This window comes from Podarcis bocagei, assembly GCF_964188305.1.
Source record: "Podarcis bocagei genome assembly, chromosome: 13".
NCBI lineage: Eukaryota > Metazoa > Chordata > Lepidosauria > Squamata > Lacertidae > Podarcis > Podarcis bocagei.
This window is the reverse complement of record NC_138138.1, coordinates 33,201,922-33,226,899: the sequence shown is the minus strand read 5'-3', so window position 1 is coordinate 33,226,899 and position 24,978 is coordinate 33,201,922. Positions and strand designations below refer to the sequence as shown.

Below are 24,978 nucleotides of genomic sequence, written 5' to 3'. Positions count from 1 at the left end.
TGCCATGAGTCATGTGAGTGAAAGTCCAAGATAGCACAGCAAATGATACAGGCAGTTACCAAAAATACAAGGGTTTATTAACAGACCATCATCAACTCAACATATGCCTGCATTTGGGCAAGCGCAGGGAAAACAGCAGGGCCTTATCAGGACATGCCTCACTGTATCTTTACCACAGCTCCACAGAGTGGGTGGGGTACATTCATTAGATAAAGTCTGAAGAGGGCACCAAGGTTCTACCTTGACTCCAAGAGGGGTTCAGCAAAAACCCTTTCACAATCAGATGAATAGGATTAGTAGAAATCATCATCTCCTTTTTCCACTGATTGCTGATTCAGAATCTGCTGCTGCTTCCGGTACAACTCAGCCACCTGCAGCCAGAGAAATATTATGGAAAGATGTCCATTTTCCATTGCCATTCACCATAGTAACCCTGCACACTGCTACCTAGTCCTTATCTACAGTTTCAGTGGGTGGAATCTAATGTAGCACTATGGAGAACATACGGTCAGCGCAAGGATTTCTGTTTGAACAATGGAACATTAACCCTAATTCAGTTCTAGGGGGTTCTCCTAATTCTCTGGGGAGGACATGGGGCACATAGTGGGGAGGAGAGGGAGGAAGTCCTATTGTGCAAGCAGAATTCCTTGTGCTGAAGGAATGTGTTAGGATATTGCCCAGTGTTCCTAAACCTTTAGATCTCTGGAGGGAGATGGTTCCTTAATGTCCTAAATTATACAGTGGTACCTTGGGTTACAGACGCTTCAGGTTACAGACTCCGCTAACCCAGAAATAGTACCTTGGGTTAAGAACTTTGCTTCAGGATGAAAACAGAAATCGCGTGGCGGCAGCGGGAGGCCCCATTAGTTAAAGTGGTACCTCAGGTTAAGAACAGTTTCAGGTTAAGTTCTTAACCCGAGGTACCACTGTTTATGTTTCCAAAGAAAAACGAGGCCAATCTCTTGCATGTCACAGATCTGTCAAGAAAACCTGAAGATGATCCTTTCTCCCTCCTCACCCGCTTCTTACCTGGTCTATAGAAATTAAATACTAGAGTAGTAAAAGGAAAAGATGGCTCTGCAGAGTCTGCAAACAATGACTATTAGACCCATAGACTACAATCCCATACATATGTATCCTCCCGTCACTGTACCTGAGTACTGGCAGTGGCTTCCTCTGGTTTCTTATCATCACGGATGCGTACAAATCTGGGAAAGCGGAGGGAGATGCCCTTTTCTTCATCAACCTGGAGTGGAAGGACTTGCTGGTCAGAAGTTTAGGGTTGGATGTTTCAGTGCCTCATTTGTACAAGGCAGTTTCCCCCAAAATATGTTATCTGGAGTTCCAGCCAATTTCAGAACTTGGTGATTTGGATAGCAAGGGAAGAGAAACAGTATAGGATATGCCCTTCTTCTGCAATACAGTTTTTGCGATGCGATACTTATTTTAATTCTGAAGAGGCAAATTTTAGTGCCTAGATTACTTGAAGCACAGACTACTCTTTCCTTCTCCAGAACTAAGCCATGATCTCTTGGGAGCAATCTAGACACTGCCATTCTGCATATGCGGGGCTCTTTCTATCCATGTCTGCATGCATATGTATATACTGCAGAAGAAAAAAAAAACCTGAGGAGGAACACACATGAAATACACCAATAATACAGAACTGAAAAATTTGCTCAGACCAATTGCAACGTCTATCTAAAAGTCAACATTATGACTGATCTGATATACTGAAGCACCAATGACAAGACATTTCACGAAACATTGAAAAAATGTTTGCCAGTGTTAAGCCACTGGCCATAATAAACTTGCATGTTTTACAAAATTCTAAAAACATGAAAAACTATGTAAAACATTACACACTCCACAATACTGTGCAGTAGTATACAAACTATACCACAATTTTGGCAGCACATAATGATTTGAATGGATAAAATATAACTTGCCACAAATTACATAGTATGGTTACCAATAGGACAAATAGCACAACTTTGTAAATAGCTGCAAAATATTGTTCAACAGTAATTATCTGTTGTAAGCAGAAGAGCCCAGAGGAGTTTAACTATGATGGATGTCAGGACATTCACCGAGCATGTGCCAGAAATAAGAATTTATGTGTGACTTTGGCATTGATGCTTCTAGAAACAGGGTGCTGAAGGTCTTTCAAGGTTAGCACACTTAAATATGAAGTAATCTTCCAAGAAACGTTACCTGTCTTTAAATTATTAAAGCCAAGTGATGGATTTCAGCCAGATCAAAGTGTAATCCAGCTTCTCTGCAAAATTTATTTTTTCTAACCTGCACCCGTTGAAACACATTAGTTGTTCATTTGATTATAAACACACGTAGCAATTAACAGTAAATTCTGCACCATATATATATATTTAGAATGTTTTTCAAATAAAATGTGTTACATATTAACAATTGCTTCAAAATCCCATGAGGAATTCCTATTTAATACATAATCTCTGAAAAAAAGAGTATGTGGTCAAAATTAGTTAGCATTTGATTGTGTTTGGACAATAAAGTTTTGTGGTTTTTCACTAGCACGTTTTCAGTTTGGCACAATGCTTTACACCCAGTTGTCTTTTGATTCTCCAGTGACAAAACCTAAACAGTGCCTTTATATAGCATGCTGAATTAATGTTCTCAGAGAACTTTGCATTTAAAAGATTTCCTGAATAGTTACATCCTGCTCATTACCCACTGTGTATCTAATCAGAATGATTAATGTGAACAAAAAATAGTTTCCTAACTCAAGGTATGTGTGTACTGCCCTTCATACAAATTTATTCCAGGGTGGGACAGTTCAGGAACAAAAAGCAGGTAAGTGAAGTATATGCATCTAAGCCTGTCCTACGGATAGTTTTGAGAGGTTTAGTGTAGAATTATCATATATACAATCTCTCACCAATGGCCCATCAATCACTCACCAAACCAGCTGCTGCTTTGTGGACTGGAGAAATGGATAAGTCAGCACACCTCACCTCCCAGACATGCTGAGCCTCTAGCCAGTGGTCAGGCTCAGCTGTTCCACCCCAGCGGTAGTAGGATCGTGGCTGTGGAATCACATAGTCCTGCAATATAGAGACTAGAATAAGTAGTATTTGTATGGACTAGTCCAGAGGAGTTTGCACAATCTTCCTCTGGGCTCTACTTATAGCTGAGGGTTGGGTGCCCACTAAGACTCTCTAGGCATAGGACCCAGAACATGGGCGTTTCTCCCCTATAAATCAAGAAATAGTTGACTAGAGCAGAAGGCCAGATCCAAAGAGGATGGGCTCCCTTCTTTGCCACTCCTAACTCCACATAAATAGAAATTCCTTGTAAAGCGATAAGGTGGGGGTGGGGGGAATGAGAATTTCTTCTGTATCCAAGCATGGAGGATAGTTTGTCAGAGCAGAAAAAAGCTCCTACCTTGAGAGAGGTGTGGAATTCTTCTAGGTCGTAATCTGTGAATCCACAGCCGATCTGAGAGTAGAAGGGAAACATGGCTGTTAGGGAAGTGTTGCCTTGCAGAGCTGGAAAACCCATGCGCTGGTCATGATGTGGGAAGTGCAAGACCCACTCAGTTTACTTCTCAGACTACTGTCATCTACCCTCCTGCCTTTTAACTTATAAAACGGCAACAAACAAAAGTACTTTTTAAAGTGTCGGGCCAGGTGCACTTGATGCTACAGGGCACCACTAAGCCAAGTGTCCTTAACAGTTGGGTGATCCTGGGAATGCCTTACCTTGCAGATGCTCTGGAACTCCTCGCTATCATCATCATAGCAAGCCAAGAGGAAACAACCATATACGCCTGCGCGTTTGCCCTTGCCCAGATAGGCACCGATCACCACAAGGTCCAAGGTGTCGCCAACACTCTCCAGATAATCTTTCTTAAGCTGGTATGGAAAACAGAGTTACTAAGTGGAGCAACTTGTCTGTTCAGGCATATGGGCTGAACTTGTATCTTTGTCTGGAACTTTCAAATGATGCAAATTTTGATTCTGAATTTGAGGTATATAACGTTGCTTTTATGAATTTTTGCTTATAATATTATTGTCAGCGTTCCATAAGGACATTTTATTCAAATGAAGAAGCAAGGAGGAAAATAAATAAGATGCCCTCCTCCCTCCAAGAAAAGCACAGCCAATTTGGGGAAGGAAGGGGGCAGGATCTTCACTCCTGCCTCAGGTCAGTCGAGTTAAAGCAGACTTTCTTTTGCCAGGTGGCACTACAAGCTGGACTGGGATTCTGTTCTCACCTTCAGCCAGTTGTGAGATCTCTTTGCAATTTCGTATGTGGCATCCACTTCCAGCGTTTTCACCATTAGCCCCTCACATGAATCTGAGGGAGACAAACCATCCTTATTATCCCAACCTCTATGGCACATTTATTTATCCTGCTCCTTTAGTTAAAGAGCTTTAAGCTGTCCACATGGTTCCCCCTACTATCCTCACAATACTATAAAATAGGTTAGGCTGAAAGAGGGACATGCTCAAGGTCACTCAGTGAGCTTCGTGTTAAGCACAGAATTAAACCTGGGTCTCCTACCCATGACTGCACACTGGCTCTCATTGTGGGGGCTCACCAGGAGTCTAGAGCTTCTTATGTGAAATAATACAGTGGCAAGGAGAACAGTGAGCCACCACTATCCCCACAATACCTTTGATGGAGCATTCGAGGAAGTCTGCTATCTCATCAGTGTTACTAGTATCCATGGAGGTTGCAAACAGGAACTGGCCTTCAACTTCATTGAAGGAATCATGAAGCAAAGCCCGGCGCTCAGATAGGGGTTTCCGGACTAGAGACTGGAAAGATGCACAATTGCACATTTTGAAAGGCAGATACAGAACAGGGACTCCAGTGGGGTGAGGAAGGCCTAAAGCAGGGCATCAGGAAAACAAATGACTGAAAGCACCAAAGATCCAGGTAATACTGGATACACTTACCTGTCCATTAAGGAAGAGCATGTCAAATGCATACACACAAACCTGCACTCGGATCTCTGTGGCCTCTACATCCTGGAGAATAAAGGTGCAGTCAGATAAAAGGGGAAGTACAAATTTTCACAGGAAAATTTCTTTGAAATGTTTCTGCTTATTGGTTTTATTTTTCCTCATGTCTCTTGCACACCCCAACTAACAGATGCTAGAAGAGAAATTTCTTTCCATATGCCGCACAATTTATTCATGGAAGCTACTCTTATTCCCAAAGCCACAGCTCCCACATGCAACACCCTCCTTCCCCAATCCAAACATAATCCACCTCATTATAACTATGGTGTGCACCATACCCGATTAATATTTTTGTAAAACAATCTATCAGAGGCCACTTACCTTGCGCTTGCGGGTGGTGAGTACCTGGAATGGCAGGATCTGTTTGGAATCAGGATCCCAGGCCACAGCTTCTGCATCCAAAATGCATGATTGCACAGTGCTCTTTTTTACCTGAACAAGGGAGTGGATTTAGCTTAGCTACCCTTTTGAGACCCAGTAGCTATAGAGATGACCCTGTGTCAGCAAGCCTCCACCACATTCTGTTCCCTCCTAGTTATGCACTCCCTTCACCCCATACTTCTAAATGTTGATGCACCTTGGGGATACGGCTAACAATGTCGGGGTACTTTGTTGTGTTGTTCTCTTGGTTCCGGCTATAGACGTGCACTTCTCCATTCTCCAGGATATGTATCTGTGAAAAAGGAAACAGTTGAGCTTGAGCTACAAATTGAAAAGGGATGGGGGTGGATTTCCCTTTTTTGGCCTTACACCATGCATCCTTAGCACCCTTACCTGTGCTCGCTCCCCATCGTATTTGTATTCACAGGTGAAAGCTGCCTCTTCAAATCGCTTTAATATCTCCCCAATTCCCCTTGTTGGGTGAGCCAGCATGGGCTTCAGTGGAATCCCTGTGGGGAAAGCACACAAGCTGAGATTTGCAACAACAGTTTAATCAGCAAGTCATTGGAAGGGAAAGTGACAGAGATCCCTGTATGGAAAAGAACAGGATTCAGGAAACATATGATGGTAATGGAGAAGAAAGGGGCAAGGGAAGCTCAACATTCCCCCCCCCCCCATTAATATAGCCCCAGCCCAGTATACCCGAAGAAGCGTCTCCACCCTCACTGTTCTGCCCAGACACTGAGGTCCAGCTCCGAGGGCCTTCTGGTGGTTCCCTCACTGAAAGATGTGAGGTTACAGGGAACCAGGCAGAGGGCCTTCTTGGTGATGGCACCCACCCTGTGGAACGCCCTCCCATCAGATGTCAAGGAAATAAACAATTATCTGACTTTTAGAAGACATCTGCTGGCAGCCCTATTTAGGAAGCTTTTAATGTTTGATGTTTTATTCTGTTTTTAATCTGTTGGGAGCCACCCAGAGTGGCTGGGGACACCCAACTGGATGGGCGTGGTATAAGTAATAAATTATTATTATTATTATTATTATTATTATTATTATTATTATTATTATTATTATTATTTCTTCTTCCCAATTTAAGTATGGAGTTCCCAACTTAAGAGATTCCAAAACATGAAGTCATGCATGACAGAATCACTTCTTACTGTTGTTATAGACAACATCTGTGTTTTAAAATATACACACCCACAACCAAGAGGATTAGAAACTGGTTTATTTTGTTTCTGTAAATGAAAGCATATGTTTTTTTTAGAAATTTTTGTTTTGCACTGGTTAACAGTTTTCAGAAGAAAACTGAGAGAAGGACAAAAAAATTCTAGGCAGAATCAGCAAAAAAGGTGGAGCTAGCCAGAACCCTGATCAGAGGCAGGACTAGAACTGAGAGGGACTTTCTCCCTTGTATTGCAGCTAATTTGAATAGCCCTGCATATTGGTGTGAGAGGGAGGACCAACCCATCAGAAGATTCCCTCTTCCTTGTAGGAGAATAAATAATTCTGGAAAAGAGGTAAACACTCTGCTGAAGGCAATACATTAAATTTCCTTCCACACACAAGACAAATGTTCTAGGTACCTGGTGTGATCTTGCAGTGATGAGGCAGACTCTCCACACCATGTTCCAGAAGGACAGGCACAATAGTATCATAATTTGGCAGCTCACTGAAAACAAAGTAAACCAGAATGACTTAAGATTTCTGCTAAGGCTTTGGTTCCAAGCCAAGGTCTTGCAAAAGAGTAGTACTGCTTGCAGCGCTAGGCTGCTGATTCAGAAGCCAGCACTACTCATGCAGCACTCCCTATGGCTATGTATGTCTTCTCTGGCATTTATTTGCTCTTGCAGAAAGTTCTATCAGCCTCCAGGTTGCAGGAAAGAAAGGCTAACATGAGAAAAACACACATTTTATTACTAATTTGATAATTTGCACTCCAATCTGATTACAATACAATAAGAGCAACCCTCTCCCCTTCCCTCCCCAGAACAAGGAGTGCATTTAGGCATTGGGTGGGGTAGGCTGAGTTCACACATAAAATGTAAACTAGCAGATTAACAGTGCCCACGGTTACTATTTTACCACACATGGTTATTCTTATCATCCCAGAATGGATACACTTATTTATTTTAGTCTGGAAAAGCCCACATACACGTGGCTGAGAGCAAAAAGATCTGATATTCCTTGAGGTCCCATTGCTCGTTGAAACTTTAGCTATTTCAGCCTCTGAAGACAGAGAACTAGGGACAGATGAAAAACAACTGGGTCTGAACATTAAGCAGAAAGTTACTCACCAGAAGGCCTGTTTAACAATCAATGCTCTCTCGTCCAACCAGTTTTTGCGTACTTCTGCAGACTTGCCCTTTGAAGCATCCAAAACTCCTGGGGGAAATTCTATAGAGGGAAGAAATATATCTATTCCCAGTGGCTGACATATAAACTGCTAAGGTCCCTGTAGCTGGGATGTGCCTTTTTGTTTGATTTCACTATGAAAAATACAGAATCTGTTAAACACAGTTTTCAATTTTAATTCCTAACCCTTAAGCTTGCAAGATAACAAGGAAGCTTTTATACATAGACAGTATCTGGAAACAGATCAGGAAACAAAGGGAAGCTGAGCGTGCTTAAATATATTGCAAAGTTCCGTATCATTCATGGTTACCACAGCCCAACTTTTTGTCTTTCTCCTATTCCTTCTCCTCCATGTCTCAAAGCTTCAAATTCCACATTCTTACAAAATCTCATCTTTGGACATAAGATACCCATTTATTTGCATTTAATTCTGACCAATTGCAAAATACACAATACACTTGTCCTGTGGATGGCACCAAATTCCCTACATGCAACATCCAAATGCTTGACATTGGACACTAACTATTCCCAGCTGCAACACAACACAGCTCCAACCCTCACTGCTGTACTGTATCCTGAACTCACTTTGTCCTGGAGGAGTGAGTGATGCTGCCTGGGCCAGAGCAGACAGGACAGACTGCTCTGCTAACCCAATCCTCAGTTTTCCTTCTAGTGACCTGTGATACAAGAAAAAAAAAACCAATTGTAACATTACAAGGCTGGAATTGAGGGCTCTAGGAGAACTCTGTGTGAATGGGTCTGTGTTTGTTGGAAGCAGGGATATTAGGAGTGGGGACTGAGAAATAGGGTGGTGTGTGGCAACAATAAACCAACAGGTAAGATAGGAGTGGGAGAAATAACTTACAGTATAGTTTTAGGGAACAGAATGTTACAGGGGTGCAGTATGGAGGTGCTAAAGTGAGGATATGAGAGGAGGCACACTAGAGGAAGATATATCTCACTCACCGAGCAACGTAGCGAGCCTCTGAATAGCGGCAAGCAACAAACAAAGTCTTGATAATGTCAATCTTCTTGTTCATTGACTGAAAGGGGCACAAATGGGAGTTAATGTTGAGATGCATCTGGAGGGAAGGGCAACCTGGCACATACTTCAGGAACTCTTTTTAGTGTTATATAATGAAATACAGTAGAATCCCCATTCCTCTGCCATACATGAAGCATATATCTTGGTTGCTTCAGACATCATGTGAAGACATGTGTTTTTGCCCAGCTTTCACTGACCTGAAAGAATGGACCCTGATGTTTCTGAATACCTGTATTTAACTGCTCCTCTTTTTATAATGCTGTTTTACTGCTTTTTATTGTTTTTATGCTATTTTTGTATACTGCTTACAGATTTTTTAATATTAAGTAGCTTAGAAATGCTTTTAAATGAATGAATGAATGAAGATAGCAAGCTCACAAAAATTGTGTTCAAGTTAATGCTTTTACAACTCCCCTCCCAGATATTAGCTTATAGCTGTGTTCCCTTGGGGACTCTGTAGCCTATCCTTTGTATGATTTGTAGTAAAAGAACAGCCCAATCTAAAAGTACAGAGAAAAACCCTCTGCTTTAGAATTCTTGTACTATTTGAGAGCCCTCATACCACACATGTATACTCCTTTAGCACAGCATTATCTGTGCTTTCTTGGAAGACATCACATCAGATATGTTGTACCAAATGCACATTAAAGGAGAAACGCTTTGGGGGTGGTGAACTAGATTTGGATGGTGGGCCAGAATTACTATATCTCTCCACTGTGTAAGACAAATTTGGTAGGTGGGAAGGATGGTCCACCTGTCAATCATCTGGTGTTATAACATCAGCTGATCTTTGTTGCCTGCAGTTTCAAATCCAACTGTGCAGGCAAGTGCACTGGTTGCAAAGCTCCTTTCAAAGTGTTTCACTGGTTGTCAGGTCTTGCAAAGCCTATTGCACAAACCATAGCAAACCTCCTTTGGCTAAGCCAGGTCTTTACATGCTCCACAGATGAGTGTGGCTTGACAAAAAGGGGCTAGCAGGCCAAATTAGACCCGTGTGCTGGAGGTCCGTGTGCTGACCTCAATCTTGCCCCTTCCCCAGATAACCCAATGCTTTCTCTTGACGCTTGTCCCTGACCATCCGTGCCCAATCATCCATTACTTACAGAGCTTCCTGTCATGTGCCCAATGGCCTGAAGTTTGCCAAAGACAGAAGCAGCATCAAGCTTGGGTGGGGCAAACATGGTACCCTGTGTAGTGCGGCTACTCTCAGCAACCAAACCCAGGTCTCCCTTTTCTGCTGCTTCTGCCTTGATCTGGTCCAAATTACGACCTACAGAAGGAAGGAAGGACCACAATTATCATGAACACCATGGTCTAGCTCAATCGCCAATTTCTTATGAATTCCTGACAGTCTCATCATTTAGATAAGGACAGAGGCAGCCATTATTACATTGGTGCTGAATGCCTGGAGATTAGCAGTAACTGTAACTGGGCAAACTCACCTGTGGCCTGAGCCAAAGCTTTCATGAGGATGGTTTTACCAATGCCCAACTCTAGGCCCTCATATGCTGGGCCTAACCGGTTGAGACAGAGGTAGACACAGGGCAGCAAGTCCTCTGGAGACAGAGCAATCACAGAGCGGAAAAGATTGCTCAGGGTCTCTATAATTTTCAACCTGGCAACATAGATCAGAAGCGTGTTAGAACAGCTTGTGGTCAGATAAAATGCTACCCCCATTTATTCCATGAATTCTAGAAAGTGACCTTACCGGGCAGATTCCTCCTCAATCTTCTCAAAGGTACGAGCTACTGCCAGGTATGGTACCCTGTCAGAGGAATGAGGACATGACACTGGTTCAGAGCCACGTAGCTAAATAAGGATCAGGCAACAGAGTCAGTTGCTGCTTTCTTGTACCTTTTACATTGCCTGGCAAGGGCTGTGGTCATAGAATGTGAGTATTAAAAAGTCTTAAGTCATACCAAAAAGTCCATCCACCTTCTGCATTGACTGAAACAAGTAAACCAAGATACACCATAGAAGAAAGCCACTTTCCCCCTCCAACCAAAGCAAAGCACCCCAACATGGAGTGACAAACCAATGACAAGAGTGCTTTTTTGGACCGTTTAGAATCTGACCTCAGGGCAGGAATTGGATTAGATGATCAATGCAGTAATTTTCAGCACTATGATTCTATGGTCAAGCATGAATGTGGCTAACATGAAAACAGACAATCCAAACAGGATGGCTAATCTTTAGCCTTCCTGATGTTGCTGGCCTGCCATCTTCCCTGACTATAGGCCATGCTGCCTGGAGTTGATGGGAGTTGGGAGTCCAACAACATCTGGGGGTCACAGGTTAGCCACTTGCTATCTATGCTCTCTAGTTCTTGGATTATAAGGGGTGTATGAAGGTAGACTATGGAAACAAGGGTTGAGACTAACAGCCTTCTGTCACACAAAAAAGGCCCCCACCCCAGCCGCACTTACCTCTGGCCAGGGCCCCAACAAGCATCGTTTACAGGATGATAGTTTCCCTTCATTGGGTTGTAATTTGTAGGCTCAAGTGTAAGAGATGGCTTGGCAGAACTAAAAAAGTAGGAAATAGGCATGCAGTTTGACTGTGACTGTCATGTATGTGTTCAGGCAACTTTGCAAATAAGTCCACAAAGGTTTCAAACCATTAACCTTTTTCTCTTAAAATAAATTAGTTCACCTGCACATGCATAATCCACTGTTACTTTGTTTACAATAATTCTCCATCTTCTGATGCTAATTTTTGGCTCAGCACAAGCAAGTGGTTATTTATAGATCTCTCCTAAAGACAGACTGATAGGATCCAAAATGGTTCAAAGTTGGTAATCTTATTTAGACAAACTAGCACTGACAAGAGCTGAAACTTTCTAGCATTACTAAATACACATTAGTTAGAAAAAGATAAAAATAATATAGTCAAAACCATTTTAGACCCCACATGTGACTAGATACTTGAGGGTGTGGAATTCAATGGCACCCTGAGAAATATTAGTAACCCCAACTCTTCCCACAAAGCCAGCCAAGACCTAGATCAACACATATTATTTCCCCAGGCATTCTTTACCCAGTCTGGGATTGGAGTTACTAGCTTTTTCTTATAATCAGTACTAAGCTAATCAAAGCTCTAGGGGATAGCCTTCACAAATGTGAGAAGGAACAGAGAAGACAACTAAGTTAAATTAGCAACTCATCAAGTGAATGAAGGGGCCAATAATGACCACAACCAGTGCTTTTTTTTCAGGGAGTACTCAAAGGTACACATTACCAGCACCTCTCTCTTTTTTTTGTTAAAAAGTGACACTTACTTTAACAGCTTCATGGCGAGTACCAGTACCTATTTTTCTAGGGGGGAAGCACTGACCACAACCATCAATTCAAGTGTCTCCTTGGACAAGGAGATTCTCAAAGTATGCCTAGTTTATGCAGGAGAGAAGATGGGTAAGAATGAAGGGTGATTGTGGTGGGATTCCTTACTTGGGAATGAGCAGAAACATAGACCAATTCTTCTATACAAACAGTGAAACAGAAAGTTCAAAGTTTGTCAAGGCACTGTCTGCCAGCCCTAACTTCTTATCACCATCATTACTGTTGTTAGAAATAGCAAACATAACATGTACAATTGTGGGGCTCCCAGACAGTCCAAAACAGAAATATTTGAATTTATTGTCATCTATGGTGGTTTTTTTCTGTGGACAAAACACTTTACAGTCTCTCTTACTGTGCTGCTACCATTACCTTTGGTTTTCCCTCCAATCAACTCTCCCAAGTGAGCAAAAATTAGCTTGCTTCCATTCAGAGTGGCTGGCAATTGTGTGAATTCCTGCATGCTACTCTAGAGTCCTAACCTGGTGGTAACACAAAAGAAATATAGTGCCTCAAATGGCACTGATCACTTGCCAGTCAGCTTTGCTATTGGATTCATGGCCATTAAGGCTCTTTGGTGCAGACATGTTTCCTCCTATCACCGGCACTTCTTTTTTCTCTGTCTTCACAGAGGCTTTCCGAGGGGCTATAAGGCAGAAATGAGACAAATGTGGCAGTTTCCCTCCATAAGTAGAACAACTATTTTGGAGTACTGATGAATATATGAGAATTACCACAAACTTAGGAGGTACTGGAACCAAGACTAAGACTTTGGAAACATTCCACAGTAGGCCAGACTCTCAGCCCCTTCTTGGGCTATCAACAGTGAGATTTCAGAATCACTTCTTATTTTTCATTTTCCTTTTTTATTTTATTAAATTTGTCAGTTGCTTTATCTTGCCCAGAGCAACTTCCAATCAAACAAATAGACAATAAACCCCACATAGATACATTAAAACCAAGATGAAAGAGGAATACATTAAAAACATCCCACACACTTCTAAAAAGACCACAAATAGTTAAAAGTAAAAAAGGCCTGGTTATAAAGGGAAGTTTTTGCCTGGCACCTAAAGATATATAATGATAGGGCCAGGTGAGCCTCACTGGATAGAGCATTCCACAAATGAGGAGCCACTGCAGAAAATGCCCATTTTTGTGTTGCTGACCTCTGGACTTCTTGCAGAGGTGGCACATGAAGAAGGGCCTCAGATGAAGTGTGCAGGGTCTGGGTTGGTTCATATGGGGAGAGGTGGACCTTGAGGTATTGTGGTCCTGAATAGTATTTTGAATTAGGCTCAGAAGCTAATAGCAGCTAGTGTAGTCAGACCAGGATTGGTGTTATACGCTCAAACCATCTTGCCCCAGTGAGCAACCTGGCCACTGAATTCTGTACCAGCTGAAGTTTCCAAACAGTCTTCAGAGGGAGACCCACAAACCTCCTGGCATCTGTTATCTCCGTGTTATGCAGTACAGGACTGGTGTAGAAGGTATTCTTTCTTCCACACAAAGCTCTTTGCCAATCCCTTTCAAATTTCCTTTCACAACCATTCTGACTATTTTTTTTAAAAAATCCTTTATTTTCAAGAATCCAAAACTCTCATCATATAGTGGTTTCTAAATGGGGCCACGGATACATTCCCACACAACATTCTCAGTGGGGATCTAATAGAAGTACTATCATTTGAGCATGAGTATTTCCATCTACCATATACTCACCAAAAAAATTAGAGATGGGCTTGCTAGATGGCTTAGGGGGTGCTGGTGTTGTCTCTTCCTCTGCATCTACCTCAATTTTTACCTGTACCACTTCTGAATTATCATCTTTCATTTCTTCTGTCTTGATGGACCCCTCATCAAGCTCCCCTTTTGTGCCTATACAAGAAGGATACATTCCCACACAACATTCTCAGTGGGGATCTAATAGAAGTACTATCATTTGAGCATGAGTATTTCCATCTACCATATACTCACCAAAAAAATTAGAGATGGGCTTGCTGGATGGCTTAGGGGGTGCTGGTGTTGTCTCTTCCTCTGCATCTACCTCAATTTTTACCTGTACCACTTCTGAATTATCATCTTTCATTTCTTCTGTCTTGATGGACTCCTCATCTGGCTCCCCTTTTGTGCCTACACAAGAAGGAGAAGACAAGGACTAACAGAATTCAAAGAAGGTTCAGTCTGGATATCTGGATATCACCTTGTACCATTCTTCAGCCTTCCAACAAGGCATCAGAAAGTACTCACCCTCTCCATCCTCATCATCTCCTTTCCATCTTTTGGTACAATGTTCCTGCTGGATGCTATCATGGTTACTGACTTCTTCCTCTGCTTTACGTTTAGGGAGCTGCTTGCGTGCTGAAGGCAGAGATAAGTCTTGCTGATGGACAAATTGGCACTACAATTTTCTTAACAATTAAGATAATTTCTTGTTGGTACAAACAAAAGTAAGAGTTGTCCTCTCACTAGCCCCTCAGCCAAACTGAGATATGAAAGCTAGGAGCTAAATGTCACCTTAAACCTAGGTTATGGGTGCAACAATGAAATGTCACATTCACAGACATTAATGATGTTCAGGTCCTATGGGTTCTGTCTCTGCACTTGTCTAGCCATAATACAATACACTGATGTGTTAGCCTGAGGGAATTTTCCCAAAAGGGTTAAGATGGTAGGCTGCTGAAAGGGGAGTGAAATATTTTAAGGGAAGCCTTAGAGAACACCATGTTGGAAGCCTTAGTTCCAGTTTTCCTTTGCCTGTATTCACTATTTGAAAATTCTTTGCATTTTTCTAGGATTGCTATGATTGAAAACTACTTCCCCAGGCTCTGGAATCTAATGAACCCCCTATGTGTATCTCAAACTGCAAGTTGTCCTTCTGTTCAGAGCCAAATTTCTCCAGTCACTCCAATTAAGAGGAAACAGCCTGGTGATAAAGCTATTCTATTACTTTAAAGTGTGCAAAAAACTTTTCAACACATTTGTGATTTCAACCTGCTCTGCTGCATTAGAAAAACTATTTTATTGCAAGTTGTGGGTCCATCCATCCTTGCCATCTTATTTTTTCAAATGTGTAACACAGGGGAAATCAGAGAATTTAAATATGTGATGTGCATGTATGTAACAGTCTTTCCAAGTAGCTAAAAGAACTAGAAGTTGCACTGATCAATAAGCCCATATTCTAAACAGTGCATGCTTACTTAGAACTAAACCTCTCTAACTTCAAAGAAACTTACATTCTTATGTGTTTAAAGAATAATTTCAAAACAAATGCCACTAAAGAAGTCTTATAGCAGAGAGGTGAAAGTTGCAAGATAAGAGCCAGGCCAATATTCCACTATACTACCCTGTTTCCCCGAAAGTAAGACATCCCCCGAAAATAAGACCTACTTCCAGTTTTGCCTCTCGCTGTAATATAAGGCCTCCCCGATAATAAGGCCACTCCGGAATATAAGGCCCCTGAAGCTACCGTAAGGCGCTGTACAGTATACAGGTAATAAATTTCCCCTTTTTTTTTTTGTTCAACAATGAATGTGTACCGTATTCTTCTTCATGGAAAAATAAGACAACCCCTGAAAATAAGACCTAGCGCATCTTTGGGAACAAAAATTAATATAAGACACTGTCTTATTTTCGGGGAAACAGGGTATCATGTACAGAAGAAGAAAAAACCTAAGATTTTATGGATGCTCTTGATGACCAAATGGCTGGGTACCTACCTGTTCTGCGCCGTGGAATGTAGGTGGGTGAGGGCGAATTAGAGGAAGCTGGGCTGGTGCTTTGTGAGGTGCTCTGCACAGGAATCTTTTGCTCAGGAACACAGTCAGAAACCTAAAAAGGCATAACTGCACAGTAAAAAGGTGTCGGCAGAAGAAATAGCTCCAAATAAAGGTGTTGCATTCTTGGGGCTGGGCAGGACAAAAAAACTACCTGAGAATCAATTTAATGCTGAAATGAAAGAGGCACTACAAAGGATGCAGTTTTGAGGGTAAAAGGGGGATGTAGCAGTCTTTATACATAGTGATGAACCAGGACACCCTAAATACACTAAGTTGCTGGAAACTGAAATTACACCCAAAAGACCAGGGCTGCAAGACCTGAACTACAGATTTCAGAGATGGATTGATTTCTGCATGAATAGTTATTCAAAGATCAGGGCATGTCAGAAAGGGGGCCTACCTGCTTGTTATTATCTGCCTCTGTATCCTTTTGTTTTGGTTTTCCAGAATCCACTTCACTTTTAATAACGGAGGTGGTTTTTTGGGCTGCAGTATTCACTGAGGAATTTGCATGGTGTGTTATACCATTTACCTGTGGTTCAGAATCTACAAGTTTCCTGAAAAGAGACAGAATGCTTAGCAACAGAACAACTGGACTTATTATTATTATTAACCCCAACTTTCCTCCAAAGACCTCAAGTTGGCAAACATAGTCTTCCTCAATCATTTTATACTAACAACAGCCCTATAAGGTAGGTTAGGCTGAGAGATAATTACTGGCCCAAGTTCATGAAGTGACCTTTATGGCTGAATGGGCATCTGAATTTGGATCTCTACAGTCCTAATCCAAAACTCTAACCTCTATACCATACAGGCTCTCCCATGTATGCACAAGCCCATCATCCATCCCTAATGTGGACTCTCTGAGCTGGATTCATTTCAAAATCCATTCTAGTTTATGTGCCATCAGCAAAGAGCAGGAGCAAATGTTCTAGCAGAGAGGTTTATATAGCAATTACACTTCAGGCACATTGTGAAGAGGTAAAAAGAATTGATGGTGTGGAAAGAACTTACTTTTACACCACTTGTTACCCAGGTGAGGGGACAGCTTTTAAATAAAACACGGAACCAAGAGAATTACAGCAAGATTCAGCAGATCCAGTTAGGGACTTGGAGTTTATTAAATACTATTGCAAAAGGACCAACTTAATGCGGCTATTCTAGTCAAACCACCACTTAAGAAGGTCTGCCATGAGAAGAATTAAAACAAGGGTTTTATAGGCACAGCACACAAAGAGTCATAAAACACCTAAGCATTCTCAAAATATAGACATGCTTCTACATACATCAAGAAAGGTTACACGACAAGTAAAACATATATGGTTCTATATATTCACCCCCGCAATCACCTTGAGATATCCCAAGAGTGTCCTGGCTATTTGGTCTCAAATGTTGCATTTCTATCACCATTTCCTTGACAACCAGGCTTTCAGAAGGGTTGTTTACATTCCAGTCCCTATCTCACTTCCCTTCTCCCTGAGACATTTCAGGAAGCTTGAAGGAGATGTTTGGATTTACACTCTGATGTTAACTAGAACAACATAACCATTTGTGCCACTTTCAAGGTTAGATAGGTTTTCTTGTTTATGGCCTTGAGAGCATAGGGGTTATAAAATATAGGCACACAGGAACCACACATAAAAACTATTCAGTGATGCATTCTATCTTTCTAAACATTAGATGTCATTAATATCTGAAACATAATTAAATCAAAATGTACACCCTGGGTCTCTGATTCTTATATCAATGACAAGGAACTTGTACAGAAAAAGTGAAAAAGCAAACAGTAAGTAAAAGATCAAACAAACTTGTTCCATGTTAATAGTGACATTAAATCCTGACACTAAAACACCTGTGAAGTCTCTCTTTCCATGTTCTCCTGTTTTGTTTCACGCAACTTGGACTACACTTGTGTACTCAGAATTAAGCCCCATGGATGGGCAAGAGTTTATTGGATTGCAGCTTTCTCCTAACCGATCCTAACTGCTTTGGAATGCTCTTTCCCATCACATGATACAGTTCCTTACCAACATTTTAAGAGGGCCAGCTCTTTTCAGTGTTGGAATGATAAATGCTCCCACTCTATGATAATAACACACAACCCATGACATACCTAATTATAACCAAAGTTAAAATAGCAAACCAGTAAAAATATATTTCTTATATAAACAGATAATGACCATACTGGATTGCTGAAAAGTATTTTTGGTTTTCCTGTAAATTTCATTTTTAGCTTCAACAAGAAATCTGTAATCCTAAAAGGTGGGATATAGATGTAATAACAGTAATTAAAGCTTCTTTGCTTCTGAGAGAGAAACGTGGTAGAATTGAAAAATGCTGATGGAAGGATAAAATTGTTTTACATTAACACCGTTCTTAATTTGTACTTCTTCATGTGTATGTATCTAATATCATTAAATTCATTTTAAATATTTTCAGAAAATACAGTGGTATCTTGGTTCTCAAACGCCTTGGTTCTTAAATGCCAAAAACCCGGCTATCGGATATTGTTTCCAGGGCACCTGCACCAATCAGAAGCTGTGCCTTAGTTTTCGAACATTTCAGAAGTCAAACGGACTTCCGGAATAGATTAAGTTTGGCACTTTTGTTTTTGCTATTTATTTTGCTTTTTTGTTTTTGAGGCTTTTTCAGTTCACTTGTTTTTGTGACTGTGTGGAACCCAGTTCAGCTACTGATGGATTGTGTGACTGCAGAAATGGATAAAAGCCCCCCATCCAAACAATGACTATCATCGACATTTTGGCAAAAAGACTCAAAAGAGTTTTGATGGAGATGATTCATAAGGACCAAGCAGGCTTTCTCCCTAAAAGACACCTGGCAGACAATGTAAGGAATGTTATAGACATTCTGGAAAAGCTAGAGGTGAATATAAACACTAAAGCAGTATTGATCTTTGTGGACGCGGAGAAAGCCTTTGACAATATCTCTTGGAGTTTTATGAAAAAGAATCTCCATAGGATGGGGGTAGGCCGGGGTTTTGAGAATGGTATGGCTGCAATATATTCTGAACAAAAAGCCAAACTGATTGTAAATAATGTTGTGACTGAGGAGCTTAAGATAGAAAAAGGAACACGACAGGGGTGCCCGATTTCCCCATTACTCTTTATTTCAGTTCTGGAGGTGTTGCTGAATACGATAAGAAATGACCAGCAGGTTAAGGGTGTGCAGGTCGGAGCTAAACATTACAAGTTAAGAGCGTTCGCAGATGACTTAGTATTGACTTTGCAAGAGCCAAACACTAGTACGAAAAAAGTATTAGAAATAATACAACAGTTTGGCCAGGTAGCTGGATTTAAGTTGAACAAGCTAAAAACCAAAGTTTTAGGGAAAAACTTAACAGATATGGAAAAGGAGAAATTTCAAGAGGAAACAGGTTTGACTGTGGTCAAGAAGGTTAAATATCTAGGAGTTTATCTAACATCCAAGAACCAGAATTTGTATAAGGACAATTATGAAAAATGTTGGTCAGAAATTAAAAAAGATTTAGAAATATGGTCAAATTTGAAACTGTCAATGTTAGGCCGAATTGCTGTAATCAAAATGAATGTATTGCCTAGAATGCTATTTTTGTTTCAGACCTTGCAGATTATTGATAAGATGGAATGTTTTAAGAGGTGGCACAAAGATATCTCAAAATTTGTCTGGCAGGGCAAAAAGCCCCGAATTAAATTTAAAATATTGACAGATGCTAAAGAAAGAGGGGGTTTTGCCCTGCCGGACCTAAAATTGTATTATGAGGCAGCAGCTTTTTGCTGGCTCAAAGAATGGATGCTCCTCGAGAATACAGACATCTTAGATCTGGAAGGTTTCAATAATGCTTTTGGTTGGCATGCATATCTTTGGTATGATAAAGTTAACAGTGCCTTCAAAAACCACATTGTTAGAAAAGCATTGTTTAATGTTTGGATAAGATATAAAGATCTATTGGAAAACAAAACCCCTAGATGGGTGTCACCAGTGGAGGCCAATGCAGTGAAAAAACTCAATATGGAGGTCGGATGGCCGAAGTATTGGGAAATTTTAGAACAGGATGGAGATAAGTTCAAATTACAAAGTCAGGAGAAATTGAAGCATAAAGTGGAAAATTGGTTCCAATATCGACAAATAATGGAATTTTTTAAACAGGACAGGAAAGTCGGTTTCCAGGTGGAAAAATCAAAATTAGAAACCGAATTGTTAGAATCCAATACTAAGAATTTATCTAGAATGTACAATTTGTTGTTGAAATGGAACACACAGGATGAAACAGTTAAATCGGCTATGATTAAGTGGGCTCAGGATGTTGGACATAACATTATGTCAGCTGACTGGGAATGGTTATGGAACACCGGTATAAAATTTACGGCATGTAATGCCTTAAAGGAAAACATTATGAAAATGGTATACAGGTGGTACATGACCCCAGTTAAGCTGGCAAAAATTTATCATTTGCCCGATAACAAATGTTGGAAGTGTAAAGAGACTGAAGGTACCTTCTATCACCTTTGGTGGACATGTCCGAAGATTAAGGCCTTCTGGGAAATGATCTATAATGAAATGAAAAAGGTACTTAAATGTACCTTTTCTAAAAAACCAGAGGCCTTCCTCTTGGGCATTGTCGGCCAATTGGTGACAAAGAAAGATAGAGCTTTTTTTATGTATGCCACAACAGCAGCAAGAATACTTATCGCAAAGTATTGGAAGACACAAGACCTACCCACTTTGGAAGAATGGCAGATGAAAGTGATGGACTACATGACATTCGCCGAGATGACAGGCAGAATCCGTGACCAACAAAAAGAGACGGTAGAAGAAGAATGGAAAAAATTTAAAAGCTATCTTAAGGACTACTATAAACTTAATGAATGTTAAAATGTCGTAGTTTCCAGAAACAAAGGGGTACAGGGACATAAGGTCAGAGTGTAAGAGAGGACTAAGAGGATAGAGATTGGAAAAGTAATAACTGGGAGTTGCTAGTTGAACTATGAACATTGGGATGCAGAGAGGGGGGGTATGGGGAAGTCCTAGAAAGGAGGTTTATGAAAATATGTTTGAAACTATACGTGTATGTTTGTTATTCTTAATGTTTGTCTGTTTTTCTTAAAAATTCTGTAAAACCAATAAAAATTTTATAAAAAAAAAAAAAAACAAACAATGACTATCATCAGTGCAGGTAAGAAAAAAATTAATTTTTATTTTTATCATCTACAATACCGTCTTATTTATTTTATAGTACAGTATATTAATTATTGCTTTCATTTTATGGATCAATGGTCTCGTTAGATAGTAAAATTCATGTTAAATTGCTGTTTTAGAGGTTGTTTTTAAAAGTCTGGAACGGATTGATCCGTTTTGTATTACTTTCTATGGGAAAGCGCGCCTTGGTTTTGGAATGCTTTGGTTTTGGAACAGACTTCTGGAATGGATTAAGTTTGAGAACCAAAGTACCACTGCATTGTAAGAGTACAACCAAAAGGCTCTTACTTAAAAGCACTGGTCTTCAGCAGATTTTATTGTGCATGTGTGGAATCTGGTATTCTGTGAAAATTTTGCATCCTGAGAGTTTCAAACTGCATTAAAAAGGGGGAGTAGTGTACAGTTTTGTCCATATACCAGTGCATACCCCAATGTGACTTACCTTTGGGGGGCAGGCTCCTCTTCCAGGTGATTCGTCTCTGCTGCTTCTTTTCCAGGCTTTGTTTGTGCCAGGGGCTGGAAGAATGATCTGCCCAGATACAAATAAATATGGTTATGTCTGTTATCTTCCTCTACTCCTGGCAGCAGAGTTCACCCACTTCTTTCAACAACAGGACTGAGGTTATCAGTACTTCTGGCTGTTCGAAAAGCCAATAGCTCCCCCCAATACCCAATAGAGTCACATATTATTACATGGGTATCTTAGGCAGAAATAGTACGCATGATGATACATGGCAAGTCAGTGGTGGTGGAGTGGTTAGAGTGGCAGACTAGGAACTAGGAGAGCAGGGTTCAAGTCCTCCCATGCAGTCATGAAGCTTGCTAAGTGACCTTGGGCCAACTAGTCTCTCTTAGCCTGACCTACCGCACAGGGTTGTTGTGAGGATAAAAATAGGGAGAATGAGAACCATGCACACAGTACTGGTGGGTTGGAACCCACTAGTGGGTTGTGGCCTGATCCAAGGTGGGTTGCTACAGGAAAACTACCACCGTGCAAATGTATGGTAAAAGATTAAGAAATGGGTCCCCAAATGCATGTCTGGGTTAAAAGCGGGTACTGGGTCTGAAAAGGCTGACAATACCTGCTCTAAAGAATGATCACACTGTTCAGCCCAGCAAAAAGTATTTGACAAGGAAACATTTCCCCAAGTTGCCAATTTCTATGTTTGAACATTGGGGGGGGGGAGTTCTCCTCATTCCCACATTCCAAGGTAATGCTTACCTTATAGTGCTTTGCATTGTGCAGCTTTGCATAAGGGTAGTACTGAACCTGCTGTCAGAATAACAACTCGACTGGCCACTTCCACAAGGCAAAGAGAGCACAAGTGGGGTTCATGGAACAGGTTGTTAGATTCTATCCTCTCATGGGCTATAGCTGATAAAAATGAAAAGAGGAAGCAGATGAACAAACAAGTCATGCATTAGTTCAAGCCTGAACTACTCCCAGAAGTATGGCAAGACCTCATCTGGGTTGATTTTAAAGCTAGGCAAATAAAGTATAAATATGAATCCATCTCAAGATGCAGTACTTTATATTTTTCATGATCTTGCTTTAAGTGTTTATATCCATTCCAAGTCATTGTGATATGACAATTAGAAATGAATATATATATATATATTTAAAGGCATGACAGTGGGAGCATGCTACGGAGTATACACGACACCTCAAACATTCACACATACATACTTGTACTGTGGAGGAAACCCAAAAGCGTAGTATGAATAGCTAGTCTTATGAGACACAGCTGTCTGGTTCACAATACAGTGTCTCCACAGTTACAGTTCCCTCCTAGTCAGCTGAGAGACAGTGCTGTGAGCCTCCACAACCCTTTTGCTAGGTACAAAAAAAGAGGATGGAGTTGGCGAGGGACTGACAGAGGCACCTTAGGAAAAAGGAGAGCACTGTAGTGTCACTTGGCCCCAGTTGTCCTTGAGACTAAAATGAATTTAAATAGGAAAGGGTGGTGGAAAAAAATGCGGCTAACTTGTGCACCCTTCTACACATAATCTTACATGTATATAGTGAACTAATCAAGACTACTGTACTAGCTAATGATTTTATATCCCCCGTCACTAACATGGATTAGAACTGTTTTACTCAACTGTGCATAAAACACCTCAACTACAATTTTGTGTGTGTGTGCGTGCGCAGTCCCTCTGTAAATCCCTCATAGTACTATGTGCCACAAGACAGCATAGAAGGGGATGGCAGCTGCTGAATATGTGTGTGTGAAATTAAGGCTTTCTTTTTAAAAAAAGAAATTATGTTGAAACGCTTCCTGTGGCACTACACAGCCAAGAGCATGCAACCTAAAAAAAGGAAAGATCTGTGAAGCAAAAGCGACTGTGGAGAAGCTACATTATCTGGTGCCATGTCTTTTTCAGGGTCCACAGGAACATCCTTGTGCTTCAGCTGCATAGCAGAGAAGTGCTAGACCTCTTAAGATTAATCGACTTACAAAAAACACAGTAGGCAAAATTCCTTGCAGCTGCTACATATGTTGCCTGATAGAAAGCAGGGACAGGGTCCCTGAGCCTTTAAAAGTTGTGGAAAATGAGAAGCTTCAGCAGGCTTTCCTCTCCTTCCTAACTTTTGAAAGTGCAGGAACCTCAGCACCCAAACAGGCGTCCATGGTGACGCTCACGTGCCCCACAGTTTTATCTAGTTTCTCGTGTCCTGCCACATTTTAAATGACCAAGAAACAGAACTCTGGATGTGACAGGATTTGTTTCTTTCACCAAGAACAGGCTGGTTGGCCCTTGTTGGCACAATAGTATCTCTGCCTGCGCCCCTTCATTTTGTATGAACAAACGTCGCCACACCTTCTGTTGAAGAAAGGCGTGCGGGGGGAGGGGGAGGGGAGAGATAGAAAAACGCCGCCCTCATAACGGCGAATGAGACAAACAACGAACGAATAAACCGTTTTTCGTTTAAAGAACCCCATCCGCTGAGAGGAGCAGAGGAGGTGAAAGGTATAGGCCGCCCCCCTCAGCAGCCACCTCCAACGGAGGTGATGGTGGGTGTGATGGGAGCCAAAGAGAATAATACCCGACGACCTCTTGGGTCCCTGGGAAGAAGAGTAAGAAGAAAAAAGGGGCAGGTGAGGGGGCGCCTCCTTGGAGAACTGGGGTGGGGGGAGGGGTTGCCACATTCCCGCCATTCTCCCCCCCCCCTCGCGAAAGGGGGGCCCACTCTGCCTCGCGCTGCCCAGTGAATTCCCGCCAAAACTTTACCCCGCCCCTCCCCCCTCGTTGTGAAGGTTCCTTCAGCGGCCTGCACGCGACAGTTACCTGCACGAGCCTCTGCAACGTCGGTATCACTCTCTCTCTCTCTCTCTCTCTCTCTCTCTCTCTCTCTCTCTCTCTCTCTCTGCCGCTTTGCAAACCTTTCTATTTTTTTCGCGCGAAAATCTAACTCTGACAGGCGAGCGACGTCACACACTCAGCAACCCTCAGCACGCTGGGAAACGTAGTTTTCTGGTGGTGGGGAAATCACTCTTCCCCCGTTTCCATCCTTCATTCCGTGGGCATGCTGGGAAATGAAGTCCAATCTGAGCCAGTCGAAGCGCTTTGTACTACTCATAGTCGGGCGGCGGCATCCTAGAAAATGGATTTATTTATTTTTTTAGATCGCATTCCACTTTTTGACGTCCTGCACTCCGAACTGCTTAGCGAAGTGCGTGCTGGGAAATGTAGTCCATGTTTTGTGAGTTTGGGCAAGTGCTGCTGCAGTTGGTGAAGGCACCAATAAATGATTTAATTCCAGTTTTCAGTACTCTTTTTATAGGACTGTGGCAGCTGCTCCTCTTATTGGGAGAAAACAGACACTACTGATTTGAAGGTGTGTTAGAACATTCGGTATTAATGTAAAATAGTGGCATGTA

At 41.5% G+C, this 24,978-nt stretch overlaps 1 protein-coding gene across 9 annotated transcripts; it reads right to left on the bottom strand.

Annotated features, from left to right (window-relative positions):
- Nucleotides 1–55: 55 nt before the first annotated feature.
- LIG1 (DNA ligase 1) lies at nucleotides 56–24,535 on the bottom strand. Of its 9 annotated transcripts, none has more exons than XM_081165277.1 (28): nucleotides 24,386–24,535; nucleotides 22,317–22,469; nucleotides 21,537–21,623; nucleotides 16,299–16,455; nucleotides 15,839–15,950; nucleotides 14,370–14,480; nucleotides 14,097–14,252; nucleotides 13,842–13,997; nucleotides 12,660–12,771; nucleotides 11,217–11,315; nucleotides 10,499–10,555; nucleotides 10,233–10,405; nucleotides 9,894–10,060; nucleotides 8,712–8,788; nucleotides 8,331–8,422; nucleotides 7,688–7,787; nucleotides 6,977–7,062; nucleotides 5,781–5,896; nucleotides 5,584–5,679; nucleotides 5,328–5,438; nucleotides 4,941–5,012; nucleotides 4,655–4,799; nucleotides 4,253–4,335; nucleotides 3,738–3,890; nucleotides 3,421–3,474; nucleotides 2,937–3,080; nucleotides 1,154–1,246; nucleotides 56–371 (listed from the first exon to the last, which is right to left on the bottom strand). In XM_081165277.1, exons 2-28 carry the CDS (start codon nucleotides 22,346–22,348, stop codon nucleotides 294–296), a joined length of 2,919 nt encoding a protein of 972 aa, XP_081021403.1. In that variant the 5' UTR covers nucleotides 22,349–22,469; nucleotides 24,386–24,535; the 3' UTR covers nucleotides 56–293. The 9 variants fall into 9 exon arrangements, with proteins under 9 accessions (XP_081021403.1, XP_081021404.1, XP_081021405.1 ...); XM_081165278.1 differs by lacking the exon at nucleotides 24,386–24,535 and adding an exon at nucleotides 24,144–24,259; XM_081165279.1 differs by lacking the exon at nucleotides 24,386–24,535 and adding an exon at nucleotides 23,834–23,901.
- Between the last annotated feature and the right edge of the window lie 443 nt (nucleotides 24,536–24,978).